Source organism: Tenebrio molitor, chromosome 1, assembly GCF_963966145.1.
Source record: "Tenebrio molitor chromosome 1, icTenMoli1.1, whole genome shotgun sequence".
NCBI lineage: Eukaryota > Metazoa > Arthropoda > Insecta > Coleoptera > Tenebrionidae > Tenebrio > Tenebrio molitor.
The window spans coordinates 48,001,278-48,028,856 of NC_091046.1; the positions used below are offsets into that span (position 1 = coordinate 48,001,278).

At 43.3% G+C, this 27,579-nt stretch overlaps 3 protein-coding genes across 6 annotated transcripts in view; 1 reads left to right on the plus strand and 2 right to left on the minus strand.

Moving 5' to 3' along the window:
- The window catches only part of LOC138141172 (roundabout homolog 2-like), a 93,735-nt gene extending 74,895 nt beyond the window's left edge, over positions 1-18,840 (plus strand). The window contains exons 3-7 of the mRNA XM_069061836.1: positions 13,611-13,892; positions 14,933-15,199; positions 15,524-15,801; positions 15,853-16,069; positions 16,158-18,840. Of these exons, the coding sequence (XP_068917937.1) occupies positions 13,611-13,892; positions 14,933-15,199; positions 15,524-15,801; positions 15,853-16,069; positions 16,158-18,052 (2,939 nt within the window). The 3' untranslated portion in view covers positions 18,053-18,840. The remainder of the gene's footprint in view (positions 1-13,610; positions 13,893-14,932; positions 15,200-15,523; positions 15,802-15,852; positions 16,070-16,157) is intronic.
- LOC138141173 (acyl-CoA Delta-12 desaturase-like) lies at positions 79-27,173 on the minus strand. Of its 4 annotated transcripts, none has more exons than XM_069061839.1 (5): positions 27,035-27,173; positions 1,299-1,486; positions 913-1,249; positions 677-865; positions 79-625 (listed from the first exon to the last, which is right to left on the minus strand). In XM_069061839.1, the coding sequence occupies exons 2-5, from the start codon at positions 1,477-1,479 to the stop codon at positions 256-258; spliced, it is 1,077 nt and encodes a 358-aa protein (XP_068917940.1). In that variant the 5' UTR covers positions 1,480-1,486; positions 27,035-27,173; the 3' UTR covers positions 79-255. The 4 variants fall into 4 exon arrangements, with proteins under 4 accessions (XP_068917940.1, XP_068917939.1, XP_068917938.1 ...); XM_069061838.1 differs by having other exon boundaries at positions 27,027-27,167; XM_069061837.1 differs by lacking the exon at positions 27,035-27,173 and adding an exon at positions 1,887-2,044.
- LOC138141174 (acyl-CoA Delta-12 desaturase-like) lies at positions 5,520-6,988 on the minus strand. The gene is made up of 4 exons (XM_069061842.1): positions 6,707-6,988; positions 6,321-6,657; positions 6,084-6,272; positions 5,520-6,033 (listed from the first exon to the last, which is right to left on the minus strand). The coding sequence occupies exons 1-4, from the start codon at positions 6,870-6,872 to the stop codon at positions 5,667-5,669; spliced, it is 1,059 nt and encodes a 352-aa protein (XP_068917943.1). The 5' UTR covers positions 6,873-6,988; the 3' UTR covers positions 5,520-5,666.
- Positions 27,174-27,579: the final 406 nt, after the last annotated feature.

Consider the following 27,579-nt stretch of genomic DNA (forward strand, 5'->3'; position numbering starts at 1 on the left):
GTGGACACGAATACGTCTACTGGTCATGCGCACCAGTTGGCGCCATTTTCAAACGTGAGGACCAATCAAACACAAATACCGAGTCCAGTCGTGACGAATCTTTATTTCCTAACCTACATCTCTTTTGAAAGCAGTCAGTCCAAAATCGTTAAATCACATAAAATAAATTAATTATTTTTTAGAAAGATAAATAAATAAAAACTTCTGTAGGTATACGTTGTAATCTAACCCCACCGTACACTGTTGAAAATCTACCTAATCATCTTTTTGGTTGCGTATCTTGACGAAGCTGAAATCTTCCTGGGTCATGTCTTTGTCCCCCCACCCCCACACTAGGTCGTCGCCGTGGTGATCATCTGCGCTCGGATTGAACAACTTGTCGAACTTTCTGGAACCGTCTCCCGTCCTGTTCACTCTTTTCATGATCATCTCTTCGGAGGCGGTCTTCAGATCGTAGGCCCACCCGATCGCAGCCATCAAATCCAAGAACCCGGTGGTCAGATTGCTGCGGTACTTTCCGAACTCTCCCGTCTTGTAGTCCCACGGGAATGTGTGATGGTAGTTGTGCCATCCCTCCCCGCCGGTCAACACCGCAACAGTGGGACTCTCGGTCGGATAAATATTCCTGAAACACTCGCTTGTACCATTCGGTATTGCTTCCCGTCAAGACTCGTACTTATCGTAAGGACGACTACCGAAGATGTGGGCCCAACTGTTCACCAAGAACGTGATGTTGGTGCACATGGCGTAACGCAGCATCGTGGACACGAAAAACGCGGTTTCGAAGCTTTCGTTCCAGAAGTACCACGGTATCACCGCTGGGAGGAGAAAACCGATCACGGGCGCAAAGAAAACGTGGTAGTACCTGGAAAAGACGATGAGTTCGGGTGGATTTCGTCGAAAGGGTCTCACTTCTTCTGGATCATGACGACGGGGTCGGCCTCCAAATCGCTAAAGTCGATGCTTTTGTACTTTTCCGCAACGTTGGGACGCGGCTCAATGAACAACCACCCCACGTGAGAGAAAAAGAATCCGCGGCGGGAGTTGTGGGGGTCCGCGTCGGTGTCGACGTACTTGTGGTGGACCCTGTGGTAGGTGGCCCAGTCGTAGATGTGATTCTGAAGGGAGAGAGTCTGGAAGATGCACAAGAGCATCTTGAGGGGTAGTTTGGCCTTGTAGGCCTTGTGGGCCCAGAGTCGGTGAGTCCCGGCGGTCACTCCCTGGAGGGCTGCTACCAGAAGGAACCAAGCTGAAAGAGAAGAAGTAGAGCGAGGAGGGGACCAGGTGGTACCGCTCACCCCAAAAGATGGTCTTCCATTGGGAGTAGAGGACGAGCAAGTAGAGGCCGTACAGACCCGTGATGTGCATAATCAAGTACAGAATTATGTTCCTCCAGATCAGCTTCCACCTGTATTGGGGTTGACTGTCGGGTTTGGCATCTCGGGGTGGTTCCGTTTTGGTCATCGTCTGCACCGACATCCTCGTTCTGAAAATAAATCGTTGTTAATTAGATTAGATAAGACAGAGTCAAATGTCGTTCTCATTCTGGACTTTGACTGGAACAGCTCACGGATGCAAAAAATGGGAATCTTCCATCAACAAAGGAGGGACAACAACAAACAATGAGAGATACCTGGACGAACCGTCGACTCAATATTGCCGGTTTTTGCCGTTTCAACAGATGGAAGTCAAATAGGTCAAAGCCGGTAATCTCTGCCCGTCGCTCTTTCAACCGAACTGTACCGTACCACACAATGGTCTGAATAGTACTATGTTAATTGAAGAATTGAACAGACGCCGGAACCACCCATCCCATTCAATTACAATACAATAACGCGAACTGGCCCATTATTCGGCCGCTCCATTTAACACAAATCAAAACTCACCTGTGTCAGCCAACACTTGTCGCTATCATGCAACGCTAACTTCTTCGAGTCCACGGCTTGCTCTGCCGTAATTTTGCCAACTCGTTCGAGACTGGTTGCGATCATGTGATCGCTCATTCGGCCAATCGCGAAAGGCTTCAGACGCGGGTGGTTGGATCGAGGAATCGGTGTTGCCACAGGTGACGATTTATCGCCAAATAGCCGAATTATTTTTTTAATTTAATTTTGGATCTTTTAGTACTAGTAAGAACATACGAGGTCACTCAGACACTTATTATTCTTATTTACCGGTTGGTCAACATGACTGACATAAAAATGTCTTTTTTTTTGCAGTTCAGTTTCTTACTGTTTATACCTATGTGGAAGTACGTAGGTAATTTGGCGAATATTTAACAATAGGTGATCAGTTATCACTATAGGAAGGCATGGAGAATATTGCATGTGCAATTTATATTTCAATTTTTGTTAATGACATGTGAAATTACATAGTCGAATGTTATTTTTGTGACGAAAAAAATAGTCTCCATTTTTTACGATTTTTGGCGATTATTGGCGAGTTATTGTGTAGACAGTTGTCGATGTTTGTTCTTATAGAGTTGGCAACATTGTACGGGGATGGTGTGAACAGTATCCAGGTTCACGTTCGTCAGTTGAAGCTGGCAGAATCTGTCCATTATCAGGCAATAATTAGGCAGTGACTTTTAACCTTGCAGACACAACACGAGTTTAGCATTAGACGATTTGTTGTTGATAATTTTTGCAACGATCTTCGTCTGCTGTCATCATCAGCGACGGGCATCACGTGCGCGATCAGGACCGGCCCTGTGAATGATCGGGGCCCGCATGTGGTACTGAGGAGATAACAGTTGCTATCAGGTCGGGTTCTGTTTCAAAGTAATTAATTCCACGTCGAGCATGTTGATAAACACGGGTCGAAGAAATAGCAAGTTCATTGTTTCATCTGCCGGATATTTTACGGATATTATCCAGAGTCATTGTTACAGTTGGATGTTTGGAAAGTTAATAGTGTGTGACTAATCAACTGAAACGCAATGTTTATGTTTTCATTAGGTAGTTCCGATTTTAAATCAAAATGCTTATTAAAACTAATAAATTAGAGAAAAATCCAGCAAAGAAAATTATGTAGGTATCTATGTATTAATAAACGAAAACTCGATTTTCCCGTTTGTAGTTGAGTTAAATGTAATAACATTAATTATAACGTAATTAAACTACATTAACATCACGTACAAGCAAATAAAGAAAAATGTGATTGAATACATGCTACTAAGACTGCTTCACTAATGACAGAGAAGTAATAAGTTTCCTTCAATCCTTTTCAAGATTTTTTATATCGACATAGATGGACTCCTCGGGCTTGTCTCCTCAACCCCACATTAACTGGTTCCCGCGGTGGTGGTCCCGTCGTCGACATCTTATCAAATTTTCTGGTACCGTCGGCTGTCCTGCTCGCTCGCTTCATTATCATCTCTCAGGACACCAACTTGAGCCACCCGTTCGCCGCCATAAAATCGAGCAAAGCTGTGGTTGATATTGGTGTGGTACTTTCCGAATTCGTCGGTCTCGTAGTCCTACGGAAAAGTACGATGGTAATTGTGCAAATCGTTTTCCATTGGGTACTGACCACTGCCAAGTAAAGGCCGTAGAAAGCAATGATGTGTATAATTAATTATGTATCTACAAAATGATGTTTCTCCAAATCAACTTCTACTCATATTTCGTCGTTTCTAGGGTTGTATAGTTTCAGTGGTTACACTTGGTACTTTCTAATCGTTTTCCCACCAACTTTGGTGTCAATGATAGAACTTCTTCAAGACAGTTTGAATCTGATTCATCTATTTCCAACAATGTAGACAACGCAACTGCAGTAGCAGCGTTATACAGTGTGGAAACCACTTATGGAATAAATTCAGTAATTCCAAAACTAATGACATTTGTCAAAAACGCTGAAATAGGTCGATTTTTATTTCTCATTGTGCTTATTTTAAGTTGCTTCACTTGTTCATGACGTCATCCATTTTTGAGCTATGACGTCATCACCATTTTTTTTAATTTACAACACTGACTTTTTTCTTCTTTTTCTGATAGACCTGACTACTACCTAAACGAATAATGAAAAAAATTGGTACCATAGATAACGATTTTTTTGAGAAAATGACAAATTTTACTACAAAAATTTAATTTAATTTTTAATGTAAAAATTTTAATTAACCTTAAACAGAAACAAACAAACATCTAAGGTTAACAATAAAATGTAACGCAAATGTTGAAATTATCCCCCGCCAACTTTTGGCACTGTACACCGTGGTCAATAATGTCAGGGCTGATTTGTTCCATTTCAGCGCGAATTCTTTGTCATAAATCTTCTAAATTGTTTGGTCTATCAAAGTAAACCCTCGATTTTAAATAACCACATAGAAAAAAACTAAATACATTAAAAATTAAATTAAATTTTTGAAATAAAATTTGTTATTTTCTCAAAAAAATTGTTATGTAAGGTACCAATTTTTTTCATTCATCGTTTAGGTAGTAAGAAAGTCTATCAGAAAAAGAAGAAAAAAGTGGGGGTTGTCATTTAAAAAAATTGGTGATGACGTCATAGCTCAAAAATGAATGAAGTCATAAACAAGTGAAGTAACTTAAAATAAGCATTAAAAAAAACAAAAATCGACCTGTTTCAGCGTTTTCAGCAAATGTCATTAGTTTTGAAATTACTGAATTTATTCCATAAGTAGTTTCCACACTGTATACAAGGATACTTATTTTGCCAATGAAAAAACATGCATAGTTTATGCGTACTTTTCACGGAACTAGGTAATTAAATTACACAAGAATTTGCAATTGTGATTTTTCCAAACTGAAAATAACAATAGTACCTACTTATTCATTGTGTGGTACCTTGTTTCATCATTCCGAACGATTCAGTTCGAAGAAAAAACAAGAAAAACCAAAATGACTCTAACAAATGGTCTTCTATCGAGTGTCGAGGACGAGGAAGTAGAGGCTGTAGAGTCCAATGATGTGCATAATCAAGTACAGCAATTTATATCTGCGTTGAGGTTGAATGACAGATTTGGCATCTTGGGGTGATTCCGTTTTCATCATCGTCTGCATCCATTTTTTTTTTGTTTTAAAAATAAATCGTTTTCAATTGGACAAATCAAATGTCCTTCACATTCTGGACAACTGGGACAATTCACGTATGCAAAAAATGATAATCTCTTACCAAGGAGGGAGAACAACAAACAGTAAAAAAAAACCTAGACGAACCAACAACTCAAACTTTTCATCTTGAAAGTTTGTTCTTGGTGCTTTGTTGCGAAGATGCTCGTTTGCTGTCACCAATGGTCATCACATGTTTTGCAAAAAGATCTAATTTTCTCCTGTGGTCTCATGACTTCTACAGAAAACAGCATAAGTTTGCAGTTATGTTTCACAGTATGTAATTAACTCCAAGTCGAGCACGTTAGTATACAAAGAAATGGAAAGTTTTTTGTTTCAGCTGGAGGATGTTTTAAGTATAATAAGAATTGTGTAAAGAAAATTGCACATAATAAATAAAGAAAAACCAATAGGTTCGTTTCGATGTTGGGGTATAGCCGGTATAGATAATGACGTTAATTAGATTTATTAAACTTATAGTAACATCATTGAAGGTAAAAAAAAGTTTGTGTGAATACATACCTACTTGAATAAAAAAAAATTATGAACAATAGTTTAGAAGTTACAAATTACAAAGAAATAAAATACTAGATCCGCTCACTCCTTTTTGGGATTCTTTATATCGACGAACGAGTACTCCTCGGACTTCATGTCCTTGTCGCCCCAACCCCATGTCAAGTTGTCCCCGTGGTGATGGTCCCCGTGGTCTACAATCTTATCAAACTTCCTGGTACCATCACCCGTCCTGCTCACTCTCTTCATTATCATCTCTTCCGACACCGACTTGAGCTCGTAGGCCCACCCGATTCCCGCCATAAAATCGAGGAAAGCCGAGGTGGAGTTGGTGCTGTACTTTCCGAATTCGCCGGTCTTGTAGTCCCACGGAAAGGTGTGATGGTAGTTGTGCCATCCCTCTCCTCCGGTCAAAAGCGCCATCACTAATCCATCAGTGGGACGTATGTTCCTAAAATGTGCACACTTAATTCAAGCCGAATCCATCACGCGAAAACTTACTTGTCGTAAGGACGAGTACCGTAAACGTGGGCCACACTGTTGATCAAGAACGAGATATTGGTGCAAAGGGTGTATCGCAGCATCGACGCGATATAAAACGACGATTCGAAGCTTTCGTTCCAGTAGTACCACGGTACTAACGCTGGGAGTATGAAGCCGATCAGTGGTGCCCACACTAGATGGTAATACCTGGAAGGCAACGTTTCAACCTGAATTGTACCGTTTGAAGTGTCTCACTTCTTTTGGATCATGACGACAGGGTCGGCTTCCAAGTCGCTCATGTCGATACCTCGGAGTTTTTCTTTCACTGTGGGGAGTTGCTCGATGAACAACCAGCCCATGTGACTGAAAATAAAACCGCGACGGGAGTTGTGCGGGTCGCCGTCGGTGTCGACGTACTTGTGGTGGACCCTGTGGTCACGGGCCCAGTCGTAAATGTGGTTCTGGAGGCTTAAGGTATGGAAGATTGCCAACATAATTTTCAAAGGTAGCTTGGCTTTGTAGCTTTTGTGGCACCAGAGACGGTGACTTCCTGCGGTGACTCCGAGAAGAGCGCAGGCCAGCATGATCCAAGCTGAAGAAGGCAAAATCGAATCGTGTGCAAATGGTTGAGAGGTACTCACTCCAAAGGATAGTTTTCCATTGTGCACTGACCACTGCCAAGTAAAGGCCGTAAAAACCAGTGACGTGCATGATTATATACAAAATGATGTTTCTCCAGATGAACTTCCACTCATATTTGGTCGTTTCTTGAACTGTCTGGGTTTCGGTGGTGGTTAACACTGACATCTTGGTATTCTTTAATTTACGCTTTCCGAACAACTTTACTGTCCATAACGTGTTGTGTTAAATATTACAATCACACTCACCTGATTCTCACAATTTGACCAGCACCAGTGCGGACCACCGTTATATACAAAGGCACTTATCGCATCATAAGCTGTTTTGCAAATCAAATTGAATCGATAACGAACTTATAGAGAGAATAAGTTTATCATGCGTCAACACATTTTTCATCGAACTAATTTGCCCAAAAATTAGCAATTATGATTTTTGTAAATTATAACAATAGTCGTACTTTTTTCGTCGTGAACGTTTCGGTTCAAGGAAAAGGAAACTAAATATGTAATAAGATGACGTTTAAAAAATACTATTTATTCTTTTACAGATAAATACATAAATATACATACTCGTATATCTCAGGAGATTTTAGATGCATCGTGTTCTCGATAGCAAAATTTTTGAAATTTTTTATTTAGAACTTTTTACAAGAAAAATCCAATCTAGTGAGACTCGGAGACCCCACTATCTAGCCTTGCACCGTATCTTTCTATTTGTTCTACTTTTCCTGCAAATTTCATCTCCATCGAAGATTATTAAGAAAGTACATAAAACCACCCTTCTGACTCGACCTAACCCCAAACATATCTTTTTGCGAGATTAGAACAAGCTTCTTGATTTTTATCGCGTCGAATTTCCACGATCGCGCCACCCCTTTTCCTTATCCCGCCGACATCATTGATATGGATGGTGCTCCTAACCCGAACCGGAACCGGGAGGGGTTGAGGATGGCGTATTAATCACAGATAACAGATTATAAAGCACCGTCCGGACAACGTCTTCTCCTCACGTAATCTCCCCAACCCCCGAACACAATGAAGTAGGCGCAGATAAACCTTCAACAAATATAAGTAATTGTGCAATTTGTTACCGTAATGATCCAATGATAACCCTTTGTTCACCCTTGTTTGAATAGAGGCACGGGAACCCCCAATAGGATGTCTTTGTCTCGATGCGTGCGCGAAACTGCGGATCATAATGATCATACTTCGATGGACGAGAGGGTTAATACCTGCCCCCGGGGGTGGAAATAGACACGTCGCACGTTTTAAAATAAAACTTTTAATTATTCTCCGGCCCTCGTTTTATTATTCGAGGCGCGGGCCTGAATGAAAGCCAATTTAAGTGATTAATGACTCTTCTTTCAGTGATAACAATAAGTTCTTTTTTCCGGCAGATACTCACCTCCCGCAATTACGATTCCACCATTTTTCTTGCGCCCGTCAAGCTTCCATGCAAGGGAACGTGTGTGGTCGCCAGAGGCTCCTCTATTTTTCCCGTTTTTATTTCAGGAGTCGGCGGTTTTAATGACGACAGCGTCTGGAAGATTCTGCGGATTGTTGAAACGCTGACGACGGAACTGCAGACTGTTGCAGGATTTCGGCGCGAAACCAGCCGACATTATCGTTTCTTGCGCGATATTTTAAGACCGCACGAGAAAATTCAATATGCCGGGACCGTTTTATAGGCCGTATATCATTACTATTGATTCCTGAATGTTTCTTCGGTGTACATAAATGTTTTATATCTGATCTGGATGGGTACTTTGTTCTAATGGGGTCGTAAATTGAGGGCGTTTTACCGAATTGAAACTCCGACGTAAATATGATAGATGCGGTGGCCCCAATTCCACCCCCACAGATGACCAAACAGACCGCATAGACACCACCTTCGACTCACAACTGAAGATATCGATTCTGCACAAGAGCATGTCCTTCGCCAAATCCTTTTGACATTTTTTTTCTCTTGATGCTTTCTTTGAAAATGTATTCTTTTAAGGATGTGGCGTTTGATTTCTGAAACAGTTAAATGCAGTAAGACTTTTTTGGTCGTGCTCAAGTGGCAACTTCTCCTCCGCGCGTCGGCCACTTCCTGGACAGCTTCCGTGAGCGATCGCTCCCGATGGCAAAACTGCCTCGGTTGTCGCTGGTCCGGTGATGAATGAGCCATCGACTTCTTCTCTCGTAACAAATAACTTAATAACACGCTCGTTAAGCGGTCGTTCCGTCCGAAGGCCTCATCCGAAGCAAGAGGAAAAAAGGGACCAAGTGGCCGCGTAATAATCCCCGTAATAAGACGGGCGATGGTCATAAGTTCGCGACGGTGGCTCCCGGCAGTAAAAACCCGGGATATCAGATCCACGAATCACGAAACGACTCTTGTAATCACGCATCAGCCGAAATAACGGTGGGCGGCGGAGTCTTCGGCAACGGCTGCGAGACACGAAGGGCGCACTTAAAAAGGAATCGCTCAAGAACGAGGAACCAGTCGGGCGCGTAAATGAATTATCAGGGTGGGATTCGGGAGCAGGTGGGGGCGAAACTTCAATATTCAGAATATCACATCCCGTAAATCTGCTAAATCCAGATGTGCATACAAAGAGGTAAGAAGTTTGGAAGAGGTTGGCGTTTTTTTTTCGGTTTTTTGCGAACTACGTAATAGATAGTGAACGTCTGGAACACTGTTTGCATTTATATTGGGGCTCAAAGTAAAAAACTTTCTCCCGATAGGACTCTTTTATTAAAATTCGTATTATGCGAGAGGTATTAGTGCACGTAAGACTCTGTGTCAACACGGCGCAAGGGGACTCGAAAGGGAAGGGTTCGTCACGTGAACGAGCAAAAGTAGACACAAAGTGCTGATTTTTCACGATTTGGGATTATAAGGATGAAGGAAGGAGGAGAATGGTCAAGTGTGAGGAAAATTACATCTTCAATGACGAAATGAAGAGCTAGGAGAGTATACTTTGTCCAGCGAGAGATTGGGAGATTTTAAATTGTATTAAATTAACCCAACACTACAAAATGCACTAGAATACATTAACTAGAGCATAATTTCAGGGCAAAAATGTTACTGCATGAAGGATATATTTAAAATTTTACGTGCGCTAGGTACTACGAGTACTTTCTTTACTTGCTTTTTATGTTAACCAATCTCTCCCTGGACAAACTTTACAAAATTGTTGATACAATCCACTTTTGGACGAGATGATCTTTTTGACACATCGTTAAAATGATTGTAGTTTTTTTTTTGAATATTGTTAATGTTCCTGAGCCACAAAAATCCCAGAACCGGTTCTGTTTCTTTTTACACTTGCAAGTCTAATTTCGCAACATTATAAACTGACGATCGCTTCTCTGACCTTGTTGGATTTTGTCCGGAATACCGCGAAGGTCTAGTTGAGACCATTAATTATTGTACTCAAATTAGATAACTGAATAGATACATGTTTTTTTTCAACCATCTCGAACACGCACCTAACACCACTAGCATGTAATGAAAATAATATTAACAATAGATATACAGGGTGTTTTTGAAATGCGTGAACACATTTTAATCGCGAGCTACTGGCTTCATGTAGAACTCGGAAAAAATATTTAAAAAATTCTATGTCAAAAAATAAAATGACATTTATTTTTTGAGCTACAATTTTTGTAAATTGCTTTTAGTTTTCTACGTTGTCCTACAACCTCGTAGGTACAATTTCGGCACATTTTAAAAATACACCCTGTATATCATGTTTTATAAAATGTACGCCAATGCGAAGTAACCTATAGGAAATATGCTTTAAAACAAGGAAACCGCATTGGCGTATGTTTTATAAAATATGATATACAGGTGTATTTTTAAAATGTACCGAAATTTTACCTACGAGGTTGTTTGATAACGTAGAAGACTAAAAGCAAATAAAAAAAAATTGTAGCTCAAAAAATAAATGTAATTGTATTTTTTGACAAAGAATTTTATAGTTAATTTTTCCGAGTTCTACATGAAGCCAGTGGCTCGTGGTTATAATTTATTCACGCATTTCAAAAACAGCCTGTATAGATAAATAATAAATATAAAAGTTTCGTTGATGACAGTTAATTAAAATAATTATTCTTTTTGCACTATACCTATCCAAGTCCAAGAGATTTTGCTCTTCCTTTTGACATATGTACTTCTTTTCAATTTTGTTTCCAGTTAGAATGTTTACGTCTTACGTGTCATTATGTAATGCAAAAACCTCGACCTAGCACTTCATTAGAAAAGAAAAAATAACAACCAGTTTCCTTACGTGGCAACAATAATTAATTATGTTCGTCATTTGTGGTTGTCATTATGTGCAAATGAATGCAGTCAGTGGAACATTCGTTTGTCTCTTATGTTAAATTTTGCGCATTTCCAAATTTGCGAGTCCCTGACCTGGCTGGTTCATTCCCTGCAGCCCCCAGCCCGCTCCTGCGCCGAGATTGCCCCGCATTACCGCTTAATTGAACTCTTACGTGCCCTTTGTGATTTTTCCGTCGACGAAGAGAGCCAGAACAAAGGATTTAGACATAATACGAGCGAATGGTATTCCGCTCCGCTCCGAATTCATCGCTGCACGAGTCGAATAAGATTTTATAGTCCAGTTTCCGATTATCTGCAGCACATTCCGGGGATGCTTGTACTGCGATCGCTTCTTGCGCCCGGATCGCACTCGATTTGATGGCCCTCCCGTAAAGACCCGGACTGTCTGGGAGTCCTCCTAAAGTCCGGCTGTAAAATTTTAGTGTCGCCACTCGGATTCGGGAGCGGATCGAACGCCGCCGCCGCCGCCGGAAGACATCCATCAGCCTCGACAATTTACATTCACTTTGTCCACTCGATCGTGATGGGCTTTTGTTAATGTAATTTTTGCACGTTCCGACGGGACCACAGCGAAGTTCCCGGCAAGTGGAGCCGAAGATGGACACGCCGTCGTGAATGAATGCAGTGTTGTGGGATGGCGTGTAAAAAGGGATGTCGAGGTCGCGAGCTGCTTTTTGCCGACGTGCATCTGCTCGAGATGGTTTTAATTCGAAACAGCAGCTCTACAAGAGCTCACATCCTCGACATGGAAATTTGTTTAATTAATGAGGATGTCGACGCGGTGGCCTTCCCATTCAGACTTGATAGATGTAGAAGCTTCCGGTGGAGAGGATGCCCACCGCAAAATCGACGAACAATAAAATCCACGATTAAATGCAATACAAACAGCTGAGCTGGTTCTCAAAACCGGTTTAAAATCTCACGGTTCAGTTTGAACTGGTAGAAGATGTCTTAAAATAAAATGGTTTTTAAAACATGCTACAAATCAAACTTCAGTAAATGTATAAAAACTGGGTTTCAAAACCGGTTTAAAGTCGGAGCGGTTTTGAAAACCGTTCATTTTGAACCGGTTCAAACCCACAAACTAAAAATGCAGCTGTGAAAATTTAATTACGGTCAAATCAAACCGCAGGAGTTGCGGAGATGGTTTTAAAACCGTTTCAGAACTGGCTGTCTGATTTTTTGAACCGGTCAACCGTCCTCACCTTTTGAAACCCGGATCGCAGCGATTGTCGCATTTGTCCGAATCACAATCGCTCACGCGGCTCACACCTGGTGCGGTCGCATCAGAGATGTCTTTGTTTTTTGGAATGGTTGGCATTTCTTGGTCGACGCGTTCTCGTCTGTGACGTCACCGTCCGTCCGAAAATAAAACTCCGGCTACCCTTGTCAAGTCCTGGCCAAATTCCAGCGACGCATTCTGCTGCATCCTCGTATATAGTGGGAGGTCTCGGATTTCTGGGTGGCATTGTCTTTCGCGTGGCTAATTTAAATTTTATATTAGCCACGAGAGATGCGTGTATACGTTTTCTGTTAAAAGTACTTATTGGTTTCGCCCGTCGAGTCGTAAACCAACAGCCCACTTCCATCCAACGGTGCACTCCTTTATTAAGGCATATCTAATCGTATTACCATAAGCACTCGACATTTCCGTTTTGGGCATCGGACGGAGCTCAAATAGGAGGATAAGATATATTTAACAGTGCCATAAACCGAGGCGGTTCTATAATTTTTCATTAAGACGTTGACGCCCAACCATTTTTTTTAACTCGAGTTAACTTTCTAATCAATTCAGTGATACTTAAAGTCTTGCCATCCAGAACGTGGCACTGCTGAAGACGACACCATCAAGGCCGCAGAGTTGTCAAAATCTCGTCCAGTTTTTTACACCATTTTCGATCATCAGTGAACCGTCATGAAGTCTCATTGATATTTTTTTAAATTGGCAAATTAATTGGGTTTTTTGTTTGCTTGTAAAAAATCATATTACTTAATTAAATATCCACTATCTACATAAATGTAACCGAGGCCTTTGATCTTTGCACCGGATTTAGTTTATTTTTTGTTTGATAATCTAGCCATGCTCAAAAAAAAAAAATTGGGACGATAAAAAAATTAATACATATTGCGATTTCGATTGCTTTATTTTTATTGAATTGTGAAATTAGATAAAACCATTAATCAGAATTGTCGAATTTTATATAATTGTATAATTATTATATTCCATCATCAATGATGATCCTAAAATAAACCCGTATGTATTCTAATTAATTGATACATCCAAGATCAAAGAAATTGACACATAACATCTCATTCTGAAACAAGACCGGCTCTAGGTGTTCTCTAAAACTATGGAACAAATTTTCTAGTTTCTCTTTCTTAAATTTTTTTATCAATTCACGTTTTCTGCAACTTGGGGAGTGTTGTCCATCGAGATGCAGCGACATCACCTCCGTCCGCGACACAGGTGCATTTTCAGGAAAGATCCATACCGATTATTCTTCGCGCGTCACAATATAAGTACATAAAACAAGATTTGGCATTAACAATTTATTTGTGTCTTATTTGTTTCAGTGTTGCGCGACGAGTTCCGGGTGATGCCGTCGGACACCCGCGTAGCCGCCGGCGAAACGGCCCTGCTGCAATGCGGCGCGCCGCGTGGCCACCCCGAGCCCAGCCTGATGTGGCGGAAGAACGGCGGCGTAATCGAGGTGGACGGACGGCGGATCCGCATCGTCGACGGCGGCAACCTCATGATCTCGGACGTCCGCCAACACGACGAAGGACGCTACCAGTGTGTGGCGCACAACCTGGTGGGCACCAGGGAAACCCCGGCGGTCACGCTGACCGTCCACGGTGAGTCGCAGCAACATCTTGCCGCGACGGTCGGGCTCGTAGAATTGGCGCGATCGGGGATGAGAGTTTATCCTTTATTCAGGACGGTTTCCAGGACGAGGGCCTTCGACATGGTCGTGCGGCCACGAATTTTTGAATTATTAAGATGCCGCCTGACTAATTCAAGCGCGGAATTTAATTACTGTGATTATGGCGGCAGATCGGCGTGCATTATTGACGACCTCCGCCGCCGCTCATCGATTTTATTGCAACAAGTTTTATTTAGGGGCAAAGCTGCTGGACCCTTCTGTGCATTCATTCTGATTTTTTCCACTCTCTTTCCGCACGACATTTAAAACTAAAAAAAGACGGAAAAGAGGTCGGTCTTCCGGACGAAATGTGCTGTTACGAAACAAATGAATAAATACAAAACTAATTTATTCCTTTTGAAAACGAATGCAAATTTATTTTAACGCGGCCAATCGCGGAATGCCAAGTTAGGTTCAAAAAATTGTGTAACCTCACAAGGACTAAACACAATTCAATTCAAAATTATTTTAAAGGTTTTTCAAAAGCTCTCCTGTAAGTTTATTCTCGTCCTGGCGGATGAAGAGACGACCTTTTGAATTTTGAAAAGTCGCCCCCTGTATTTTTATTTCTCTTCGCGTGCGATTCCATTTAATAATAATCTGGGGCGATTTCCTTCGTATTAAAATTTCCTCGTCGAGCTGAAGTGTTTTCGCACTACTTCCTGGCATGGTTTTTTGCCGGTCTTTGTGTCGCCCGCGCTCGATTTGCTCTTCGAGCTAAATGAAATTCCTCCGTTTTACATTTTAAATGAAGATACGTTTGTTTAGAAACGCCACTCCTCCTTGTCGTTGTTTTTATCGGGTCGATTTGCGACTGAAGCCGACAAATCGGGCACCTGAAAAGTCGTCGCAGGTCGATCCCGGTCCCGAGGGACGTCTCTGTTACTTTTTATTTTTAGTCGGGGCCAGCGCCATCACTCCCCATCAGTGCGGTCCCCGGCGTGGTATTTCACGCGGTGTTTTCTGTTGCAGTGAAGCCGTTTTTCAATAAGGAACCCCAAGACGTCGTCGCCCTGCTGGGCAAGAGGGTGGTATTTCAGTGCGCTGTCGACGGCGAGCCCGTCCCCAACGTGCTGTGGCGGCGCGAGGACGGCAAGATGCCCATAGGGCGGGCGCGCATCCTCGACGACAAGTCGCTTCTCATCGAGAACGTCCAGACGTCCGACGAGGGGATCTACATCTGCGCGGCGGAAAACCTCGTCGGCAGCATCACCGCCAAGGCCTCGCTCGTCGTCACTTGTAAGTCGACGTTCAGGGTGTTTTTCAAACTCGTCACGTCCCGAAACGAGAACAACGATCTGTCAAAGGGGCCTAATGGAATACAGATGATTATCGGGGGGCCGTTTAATCGGCCCAAAACAATGGCTCTTGTCACTCTTAAATCAGTTATCTTGTTAAAAGAGATGGTTTCGTGGCGGCCTCCCGAAATATACACTTCTTGTGTCGTTTGTATTCTGTCGCGGGGTTGCTTTTTTACCTGTCTAGACAAAATCGCAACCGTACATAATTTATCCCGGACGTGACCCCCGTTTATTGTTATGGTTCGCAACTCTTCTTTCGCAGCTCCCCCGACCTTCATCGAGAAGCCCCGTGACCAGAAAGTGGGTCTGAACGGTGTCGTCGAGTTCCACTGCTCGGCCAGCGGAAGTCCTCCCCCTTCCGTCTTCTGGACCAAAGAAGGTTCCCAGCTGTTGATGTTTCCGGACACCTCGTACGGCCACATGCACGTCAACGGCCACGGCACCCTCAGAATCCAGGGGGTGCAGCGCGAGGACGCCGGGTTCCTCGTCTGTTCGGCTCTGAGCGTGGCGGGGTCGAGCAGCGTGCGCGCCTTCCTCCAGGTATTACCCGTTCGATCAGGGGGACGGCAGGAGTCAAACTCGTGTTTGCAGGTCACGTCGGTTGCGGATCTGCCGCCCCCGATTATACAAATCGGACCCGCCAATCAAACCCTGCCGCTCCACAGCATGGTCACGCTCCACTGCAAAGCGTCGAGTCCCGAGGGCGAACAACCGAAGATTCGCTGGCTCAAGGACGGGAAGGTTTTGCAGCAGGATAGGTTGCCCGACAGGTACACCATCAGCTCGACAGGGACGCTAGACATAGACGGTGAGTTGCCTGGAACAACGTCCACTTTAGCTCTGCAAGTTGCTCCTCCAGTCTCACGTCGAAACTGATGGTTGTTGTTGTTGTTTAGATTTGCGTCTCGACGATTCGGGATTGTACACCTGCTCGGCGACGTCCGAGAGCGGTGAGAGCTCCTGGTCGGCCTCTCTGAGCGTCGTCGAGGGTTCGTCGGCGCTGTTGCACCGGAGTCCCGACCCGTCCACCTTCCCCAAAGCTCCGAGCACCCCGCGCATTCTGAACGCCACCGAGTCCAGCATCAGCCTCGGATGGGACAGCGACCCCAACGAACCCGGCTTGGTCGGCTACACGGTCGAGTACTGGAGTCCCGACCTCCAGACGGGATGGGTGGTGGCCGCCCATCGCGTCTCCAACCACATGGTAGTGCGCGAGTTGAAACCGGACAGTTCTTACATGTTCATAGTGCGCGCGGAAAACGCCCACGGACTGTCTCCGGCGAGTCCGGTCTCTGCCATTTCCAGAACTTTGGCCAACTCGCGGTCGGTGTCGGGGTCGGAGTTGGACACTGCGAGGACGGTGCTCAGCACCAAGCTGGTGGAGTTGCGCGACGCCAAACCCCAAACTAGCAGTTCGGTCAAGTTGACGTGGAGTTTGGCCTCTCCGGATTACGTGGAGGGGTTGTACATCCGGTTCAGGGAGTTGTCGGGGGGTTCGCACAACTACAACATTCTGACGGTTCTGGACATCCAAACGAAGACTTATACGGTGACCAATTTGAAGAAGTACACCAAGTACGAGTTCTTCATCTCACCGTTCTATAAGTCGGTGGAGGGGCAACCGTCCAACTCTAGGGTGGCTCAGACTCTGGAAGATGTCCCGTCTGCTCCTCCCGATGGAGTGACCGCGGGAGTGTTCAACGATACCGCCGGTTGGGTGCGGTGGTCGCCGCCTCCTCCTCAACACCATAACGGTCTCATCATCGGCTACAAGATCCAGATCAAAGGGAGCATCGTCAGGTCTTTGACGATGAATGCTTCGACGACGTCGGTGTTGATCAGCAACTTGACAACGGGAGGCTCTTACAACGCTAGAATAGCCGCTCTGACTCACTCCGGACAAGGTCCCTATTCCAATCCGGTGCCTCTGTTGACGGCTCCCAGAGCCCAGAGCCCGCGAACCCTCGGACCTTTCGTCCCTCTGGTCCAGCAGACTTGGTTCGTCGTCCTCCTGGCCCTCTCGATCCTCGCCATCTTGGGCATCGTCGTCGGCCTGGTCTACCTGAAGAAGCGCCAGTCGCTGAGCAAACAGCTGGGACATCTGAACGTGCCGGTGGTGAACGCGACCCAGCTCAACGCCAAAGACACTCTCTGGATCGACCGCGGCTGGCGGCAGACCGACTGCGACAAAGACTCTTCCATTCCGCTCGCCCAGCCCGCGGACTACGCCGAAGTGGACACCCGCAGCTTGTCCACCTTCTACAACTGCAAAAAGTCCCCGGAGAACCCGACTCCGTACGCCACCACGATGCTGCTGCCGCCTCCGAACTGGTCCGAATTCATCCCTCCGCCTCCGGACCACCCGCCGCCGGAATGCCCCCGCGAGAACCCCCCGGTGCCGCCGCCCCGCGGAGGCAGCAGCTGCGGTAGCGGTTACGCCTGCTACGCTGTTCACATCCCCAACCAGTGCTCGAAGATGCCGCAGTACACTCGCGCCGGTTCCTGCGGCAACTGCGACGCTCATTGTTCTCTGGCGAGCGGCAGCTCGGGCAGGAGGTCGACCCCGAGGGGTCACTGCCACCCGCCTCATAACTGTGATAATAAAGTGTGGAGCAACCAGCACAGTTGGGAAGACGGCGACGCCGACGTCGAGACCGACAGACATTCCTGCTCTAGTAGTCACGACACGACCTGTTCCTGCAGCGAGTCGTCGTGTCTCTACGCCGAGGCGGGGCCCTCGAACAACCCCAGGCCCGTGCCCCACTGCCAGATGAAGAGGTGCGTCAAGTAATGTGATGCTGAACTCGAGTGCTCGACGATACTTAAAGACATATCTGTGAGCAAGTGTGAACTTGTCCGGTACTTGCATATCATAGCGGGGTCCGGTGCGACCCCTGTGTCCTAATACGACGCCTAGTCCAGCCGAATTAGACCTGAACTCGAGACGACACCTAGAAGACTCCGCTGAGGTTCCGTCTGGCGAGTCTCGACTCGAGACTCCTCCAGTTGCTCGACGACAAAGACGTATACGGTACTCTTCGATCGATTTTAAACCGACTAATTTCCCTGGACTATTCGGTTCACTAGTCCTAGTTCTTTTTACATATTTTAGTTACCAGTAAGTCGAATGTGTCTTCCTGTTTTGACTAGCACAAATCCAGGACCGCGTCCTGCTTCTCGAATTCGTTCTCGTGTCATATTAGCGACCCAACCGTAGCCCGTAAGTACCATGAGTGTTTTACTTTTGTTACGTTGCTTTTGTAGATATTGCCAAAGAACTGCCTAGACCTCCGGGTCCCCATTATCCAATACAATCTCAGACTGAATTCCTATACTTCTTTAGCAATACTTATGAACTTGTAAGTAGGATTTTATATTATTATCGATTGTGATTTAGTCTTAAAGAGTATTTAAACTTGTATATAAGACTTGTGAGCTTGTACATACATTGTTATACCTGTGGAGACCACGTGGGTATTTGTATCTTTTTGTAGAAAAACGTAAATGTAAGATAAATATTGATGTAGATATTTATTATTTTCCTGTTATTTATAATTGAATAAACGGTACTTATGCATACCGGCTGTTTTCCTCTCCCTCCACTCTGCGGTTTGACAGGTGAGTTGCGGAGTGAACGGAACCGAATAAAATAATTAGCAAGAGTGCAACACGTTTAATTTAATTACTCCGTGACGCAAATGGAGCTTACGAGTACACCAGTTGCGTAATTGGTTCTGGTTCTAATGAGCCAATGTCCTCCCGTGAAGGGAAGCTGGGTGCTTTGTCAGCTCGTGATGACTCATTCCGATCGCCGTATGCATGCGATACTAATAGGCTGTAAACTATTAGCGCTAATGGACGGCCGTCGATAGTGCCCTGGGGTGCCCCACGCACCACACCGCCAGCAAAATCTGTTTAAACAGCAAATCCGACGGAGTCTCGGGGTGAGACGCCAAACGTTCGCACCAGCTCGACCTTTGCACACGATCAAGGCGAATTCCTCCTGCAGAAGCGTGAAATTCGCAATTACCCATAAGCGCCTCGAAGAGTAATGCAAGAGAGCATCGGCGACCTTATATAGCAGTTTGAATTTATTAGTGCAGCCCGCACGTCTGCCTCCATGTTTGCATCTAGATGTATGATCTGTTTACCGTGTTCGTCGGCTAATTCAATTAAAATAGACCGTCTAAGCGATGCCGCTCCACGGAATTACACATGCAGATTACATAATTTCGTTCGCAAACACGAAATATGTGCAGAGTGGCCGGCGATAAATTCCGGCCGCTCCTCCAATCACCTCTGAAAAATTGCGCAACGTTGTTTGGCGTTTTTGAAAAGTGGAGGACGCTCGAGGCGCAAGTCCTGCACCTGGAGACGATGCGGCGCCTGATGGCTTTAATTAAACGTCGACTTCAATGTAGACGCGACACGACGCAGTTTGCATCGTTCATTGGATATTAACGAAAGAATCCGGGCCCTTATTACGACGATGAATTCTTGAAATATCGCGCCAATATAGAGCACCTCGATACGCATTCCTCCGGTTAATTTGCCGGAGCAATGCGCGGGACTAATCTTTCACCGGCTAATTATGTTATTGGACGCCCACCGGGGCACAACGCGTCGACCTGAACAAAGACGAGGAAAAATACAAAACGAAATAGAAGCGAACCTTGACGCGACCCCTGCGCCGTACCACTTGGAGGTTATCGAGTGCACGCGTTTGATCGCTGCAAAATACAAGATGTTCGCTTTGCGAATGGATTTTTCAAGTGATCGCCGAATTCTCGAAGCTTTTTGGAACGGTCGCGATTACACGTTTTCCAGGGGATGTTGTCGCTTCAAGGCGGATCGTGTTAGCTTTGCGCGGCATTCTTTATTAAACGGTGGAATTATAGCGACACGGCGGCGGCGGCGGCGGCCCCGCTGTCATTGGTTTTTCTACGAGGACCCGAGAACTTGAGACTTAAGCTCGTAAGTTGGCCGGATTATTCCGGGGTTTAGAGCGACCGCAACTTCACCGTGTTCCGCAGATTAAATTCCTCGAAAATTCTCCCCTCGAATTCGTGTTTCATACACGGATTTAATTAAAAACTTGTGTTTGAGGACGTGTTAGACAACAAGAGAAAAGGGTTCCGACTTCGGAAAGAAACGGCGGAATGCGGCCTTTGATGCGATCACCGAAACAAAAAATACTTCTGGATCTGATTAGAGGTCTGGGCGTGCATCGACGCACAAATAAAAATGTCTCGCGTCACGAGACCCTGCCATTTCTCTCTGTGAAATTTTGTTTCGTCGAGTCAAAATATTTTCGATGTGTTTCGGGTATTCAGAGCGCCATCACGTAATTCCTCGACGCCCGAATTTAGTCGGAGCGGAGCGGTCCGTTTCATATTCAGAAAGAGTCTCCGCGTCCGCACATGCAGGATAATACCAACTACGGCATAGACTAACAGTATTTATGTATCATACCGTGTGCATGTGTACTAACAATGAGGCAATCTCACCCAGACGCACTCGCTTCTGGATACCTTCACGAAGATTACGAGCTTGGCGCCGCTTATAAACTAAACTTAACGGCCTCAGGTAGCGTCGAGTTTAGTGTTACGGTCGCTTTCCGTGAATTTTCACGTCGTCCTGCATGACTTTTTCAGTGCGTTCGGCCTTTATAAAGATGCATATAGATTGCCTCCTTAAGACGAGCCGTGCACGTCTTGTAAAACTTTGATAATTCGTCGTCGGCAAGATCGATTCAATTAGGATGAGGCCTCGTTCGTCACGGAAAATGGAGAATAACAGACGAGGATTCGTCTCACGCATTGCGAAGATGAAGTTTTCGCATTATTCACACAAACTCCACTACAGTAAACAAGAGAATTCATATTTTTCCGCTTTTAGTGTCGCCGCATCAGTCACAGAACAGGGTGGGGCCCGTCTGGGGTGGCGTTGTCTACAAAAATAAAAAATCAAAAGTCGAGCGTTCTGGAATGTAAAAGAATTGGGCTCGGAGGAACGGTCTCAGCTGCGAGTCGATGTTGCCCTGAGATAGCGCTCAAGAAACGATCCGAGGACTGGAAAGTTGCTAATTGCACGTTGCTGGGTGAAAATGTTTTTTCCTGATTGGCGTGACCGATGATTGATGATGCCGTCGCTCACTCTAAACTTCACACAAGAAACATTAGTAATCCCGCGTACGTGTGATAAATTTCGCACAATAGGAGAGTCTCATCCATTCATCAGGATTATCGACTCGGTCGTCCGGAATTACAAATGCGTTTTTAACAAGAAGAATGGAGTTAATTTTTCACGACTCCTGGCCCGGCCCTGCGCGCATTCGCGTGGGTTTCCGGCCATTAATAAGTCGCTTTCTATCATTACACCTAAACGATAAAACTTATATCAACAATCTACCTACGGAATGGGGTTTGATTAATGCCGGAGAAATCATTTGTGTGGTCTATTATTAGGATTGCGGAATGCTGATTAATAGGTGGCACTGGGGGCGGCTCCCGCTTCGTAAAAGAGCCAGGAGGTTGCGATTCGGTCCGGGAATGCGAAACTGTTTTCGGCGCCGCACTGTAGCGTGTCCACGTGGGGCCGGCGCCGGTGCCCACGCACTCCACTTTTTCCAGGTTGTCCACGTGAAAGCGCCATCACTGCCGGAGCAAATGCATAATCGCCGTAATTAAACTAATGGGGCCTAATCTCTCGCATATCGCTTTAATATGGAGCGGACATGTAGTTTAATGGCGAATAAACGACACGATCAGTGTCCAATGGAACTGGAAACAAATGAAATTTACATAATGTGGGCTGTAAAGCTCCCCACCTCAAACATTACACATCAATAATCGTAATTTTCTTCAACAGTGCATTTTTTTTAACTGTTGCCATAGGGAATTGCATAGTAAAACTTATACCCCCTGTTAACTTTTGTTCTGATGAAAATATTCAAAACATTTTTGGAACAAAGTTAGAAGATTTTTTAAACTATCGGATAGATATTCAATATCCTAAACTATCAAAAAAGTTGTGAAAAAAATATTTTCTAGCGCACCGTAATAATAGTACGTCAAGCGGCCGCCAGAATAGCGTCCCTGTCGGCTCAACCACAGCTCAAACAGCACCTGACCATTTCCACTTTTGACTTTTGTCACTTTCATTTAAAAAATAAATGGCGAGATCTTCTCGTGGTTATGATTAAAATAAATAATAAATTAAAATATAAAACCTATTTTTTTTCCCATTCCTACTACGTTTTTTGTCAAATTATTTACGTTCATTAATTTCAAATTTGAAGAGTAAAATTAGTAAAATAAAACTGTTTGTCGTTGTTCAAACAGAATGTGTTACGTAGTCTTATTAATGATTTATTACAAAAATAAAAATTAGCACCAAATCTGCAGTGGATCATAATTCATAAGTTAACAGAGGGTCTAATTTTTACCATACAATTCCCTATGGCAACAGTTAAAAAAAAACGCATAAGAGGTCAGCCAGAAACTGTAGAGGAATTAAGGGCAAGAATAACTGAAGCTTGTAATTCCATTACAGTGCGGCATTTACAAAACACTCAAAGAAATTTTGAAGATCGCTTGGGACATTGTCTAGCAGTCGAAGGAAAACACTTTGAACAATTCCTTTGATAATTCCTGTTAATTTGTTGAGTTATTTGTGCGTTAACGTTTTTACGTTTTTTTTTTATACATATAAATAAATGTTCTGCCTTCAGTCAGGTGCTGGTTGAGCCGACAGGGACGCTATTCTGGCGGGCGCTCGACGTACTATGATTCCGGTGCGCTAGAAAATATTTTTTTCACAACTTTTTCGACAGTTTAGGATATTGAATTGTAATCTATCCGATAGTTAAAAAAATCTTCAAACTTTGTTCCAAAAACGGTTTGAATATTTTCATCAGAACAAAAGTTAACAGGGGGTATAAGTTTTATCATGCAATTCCCTATGGCAACAGTTAAAAAAAATGCACTGTATATAGATAATGGGAAAAACACTGTTAAAACAGGATGTCTATTGGGAGTTTGGACCGATGAATTAGGTAAGGGCGTATGGATTGTTGACTGGGAATCAACAGGTCCAAAGAGTTATTGTTATAAGACTAATACAGGTGAAGTTGTTTGTAAAATAAAAGGATTTACATTAAACTATGAAACGTCCAAAAAGATTAATTCCGATAGTATAAATAATATTTTAGAAAACAAAGATAATAAAATCAGTACACAATATCATCGAATTACCAGAGATACTAAAACTAAAGAACTTTTAAATAAAATAGAAACAAAGGAATTTGCTTTTGTTTATGACAAGAGAGTTATTCTAGAAAACTTTGATACAATACCGTTTGGATATTAATCATTTTCGTTGTTAATCAATAATGAATCAATTTAAGGAATTTATAAACATGGATATGTTTTTACTCTTGTAATAGGATAAAGAAATAATTAATTTTTTATTGTATAAATAGATGCCCTAACAACATGGAATTATCTCTTATTATCTGTTATTCTTAAAATTTGTTTAAAATTGTTGTTTTTACTTGAAATAGGTATTATATTTTTTATTTCATCCTGTGTCAAATTTCAATACTTTACGTCATCAGTTTGAATCCGGGAAAACGCAAAAAACGGCCGGACGCCGGTTAAGTGTTGCTATTGGAAACACAAAAGTAACAATCGCAATAACAATGATTCAGTTTTAAGAAATGTTTTATTCAAAACTACATCTAAATACAAATTAACAATTTCACTATTTCGGCCACAAAGAAGATGCACTTACTTTCTCAGACTAAAAACGGTAGTTCACAAATAAAATAATACAACCATTTAAACCAAATCTAAAAAATAGGCCAGCCAGCATAACCTCTTGCGTAATTTTCTTCACATTATTTTATGATTTCCATTTACAAAAATGGCTGAATTGTTTTTGGTACCTTTCACCAGACTTGCTAGGTATTAACTCAGCACAGGCTTCTGCAGATTTTCTTACAATTTCTGGAGGATTTGCTTTAGAAGTCATTTTGACGCACAAAATTATTTCAACAAAATAAACAATTGCCAAACAGCCGTTGCTAATCATGTTCCTAAAATGTGACTAGATTTGGAGCTTTTGTTGAATTATTTTGAAATTAATTTCAATGTTTCTTTCAAACGAAATTTGAGGCAGGATGAAATAAAATACATAACCACATTCGTCCGTGAACTCTTTTTACAGTACTCGTTTCGAGTTTCAAGACTCGGCTTAAAAAGTGTTGTGTGCTGAAGGGGCCTTATATCTTTAATTTTTTATTAAAATGGGGTGATTTCTAGATCATTAAATTTGAACTGTTGTGCTGAACAGACCCATATAGTTTTGCTTTTTTAAACAAACTTTGAAAACAAAGAGTTCTGGAGGGGCCCTATATGTTTAATTTTTTACTAAAATTTTGTTCAATGGGTTCATTTCTAGAATCATTAAATTTGAACTGTTGTGCTGAACAGACCCATCTACATGAGTTTGTATAGCATGCCTTCTACCTTATAAAAACAGGACAGAATCCTTGAAATATCTGCTTTTAAATAGACCTTTAAAAACAGGGCAAAATCATTAAGAAAAACAAAGAGTTCTGAAGGGGCCCTCTTAGTAGTGACGATGTTTGCAAAAAAGTGAAGGCAATAATTTTGTCACCATTTTTAGGTTGGCACCGCCACCGCTCGTTGACAGTTAGCGTCAAATGTCATTTAAGTCATTTTTCGAATGAGACTTGTCGGCATGTTGCGCAAGTCTTCGTCATCGCTCCTTTACCTAATTGTGCAGAAATTCCTGGTGGGTCAGTTCTCGTCCCTCGTCCGAATTCCGGTGAACACGACTTGTAAATCTCATAACGCGGCTTTATCTAATTTACGACGACGTTAACAAGTGGAACAAGACCGACAGGCGATAACGCCGGCTCTTTTTCTCTAATTTACAACAGGCCGAGTCGTTGCAACACCGGATTATTGTTTGTTGCAGCTCGAGACGTTGTTTCTACGTTTGATAAACATTAGCGAACCGAAACAAACGCTTCCCCGTAATTTATAGCAGACGCCGAACAAACGGGATTTATGTGGGTTAGTCAACTCTTAGCGAATCTGAAGATAAATACGCGGCGTCGGAGGAAGGGTTTAATTATAATCCGGGTAGTCGAAGAGTGTCGCTTTGTGATTTACGTAACCGAACGAAAACAATTATTCTTGCGAGTAATAACGGCGCCGCCGGTTCGCCCCACGTTTTTCGATGGCGATAATTGCGGCTTAATTAGAAGGCATCGATCTCGCTAGAAAAACCCGGAAAACGACTCCAGAATAAACAGCCGTTTCGAGGTATGCAACACTTTATACGCGCCGAGGTGTCGAATATATAAAGCAGAGCAGACGAGAAGAGGAATGTTGGGGCTCTCAGACAACGTCAAGTGAGGCTAATTGACGACCAAAATTCGTGTTTTAAACTGGATTGGTTTCAAACTTTAAATGTCAACTGTCAAATTGCTGAAAAAATGAAGAATTTCGACGATTTTCCAAGTGCAAATCAGACAAAACTTGTTAAATAATCAATTTTGGTTGTTTTTGTATTCAGACTGAGGCGCCCTCTGGCGCTTCCGAGGCGGGAATTTCAAATATTTGCGAACTTCGATCCCTCCGCTCATGCTTGCACCGTGGAATTCTGGTTTCGCATAAAATACAGTATTAATGATAGAGTATGCGGGATATAAATAACATGCCAGAGGTACTGTGGGCGGAATAATATTAAAGATTGCTACTGCTATCATTGCGAAGTGCATATATTAATCAGGTTTTTGATGAATGTCCCTGTAAGTTTGCAGACGTACGACTGTTACCGGACAAGACAAAAAAAACACCTTGGACGACGATAAATAAGCGCTTGCACATGGCGCCGATTAAAATTTCGGCATGTCAAGAGAATTTTTCCGAAATTGGTCGGGATGTACCGTGTGTGGCGTAACCGCGTAACGAGCGTTTGAAGGGAAAAATCGCATCGCGTTCACCAAAGCGAATAGGAGACCTTTGATAAATGATATAATAATTACAGAGTACAACCTGGAACAAACTGTACGTGGATACACGATAATAATTATCTCGTGAAATGTCTGTCAAGTCAAATGGGTCTGGTATTACGGTCGAAAAAGGTCAATTTTTTTTTAGAAATTTCCACTTGATAATTTGATTAATTGTGGAATTTTATCGGGGGCCGGTGTGTGTAAAGTCGTCGCATGCTTAAATTTATTCAAATTCGTCTGTTATGTGAAATTGCAGTGTCAGAGCAGAGGGTCGCGTGTTAAACCCGTTTATGAATTTGCCATAAATCAACCCCTATCAAGGCTTTATCGCAACAAAAATAATAAACAATTCTGTAACAACTGTCGACCGCATTGTACAGGTTTTTCCTTTGAGTTTAGCTCTGGCGGATCGCCTGTGTCATGGCATTAAAATGCCGTTTAACATTGTTTAGATAAAACGGAGCGCTAATAAAGTCATTATTTTCGTCATATAAATCTTGTTGCTCGTTCAAAATAAAAAAACCATCGGGCACGCTTTGTCACGTCGAATTATGTTTCAATCGATGGGAGCGGATTTATTTTCGGTGGGAATTTTCACCAGCAGGTGGAGCTTTAAATAGCCCGGTTTGAATCGAATCGTCTAAAATTATACGACGGGAAAAAATGATCCAGGAACGGGATAAATTCACGACACACCACACAAACGATACTGTACCTACTTACGCAAGTTCGATAATCCCCTTTATTTAAAGTCGGTCTATTTAGAAACACAAAAGAAAACGGTGGAGTGCTCCAGAGCGGAATGTCGCACACGTAACGCCGAACCGACCGAACTAACGCCAAGACTATTTTTTCGTGCGACTATAAAACGCTAATAGTGTTGGCGAAATTTGACTCGGCTCCAAACATTGCGTGCACGTCCGCTGCAACTAGACGCCCAACACAATGTGATACAACGCTTCTGTTGGTAGCTGTGAGTGCTGTGACACTAGTGTCCCAACGTAAATAAATTTCATGGTTTACGGCATATATTCTAGGGAATTTTTTTACCGGCCGTTATTTATCGCGACCATAAACCATAAATGCAATTTCATGTGCGGGTAGCACTGTTCCGCACCACCCACTCGGACAACATAAACAATGGTCGCTCCACCGACTACCGTTTAAATAATTCACTGCCCTATCCGGCCCAATATGGCCATATCTTTGATCTGTGGCGCACGGCTTCAGACTTTGTCCTGTTTAAAGTTACTAGATATAATTATCTA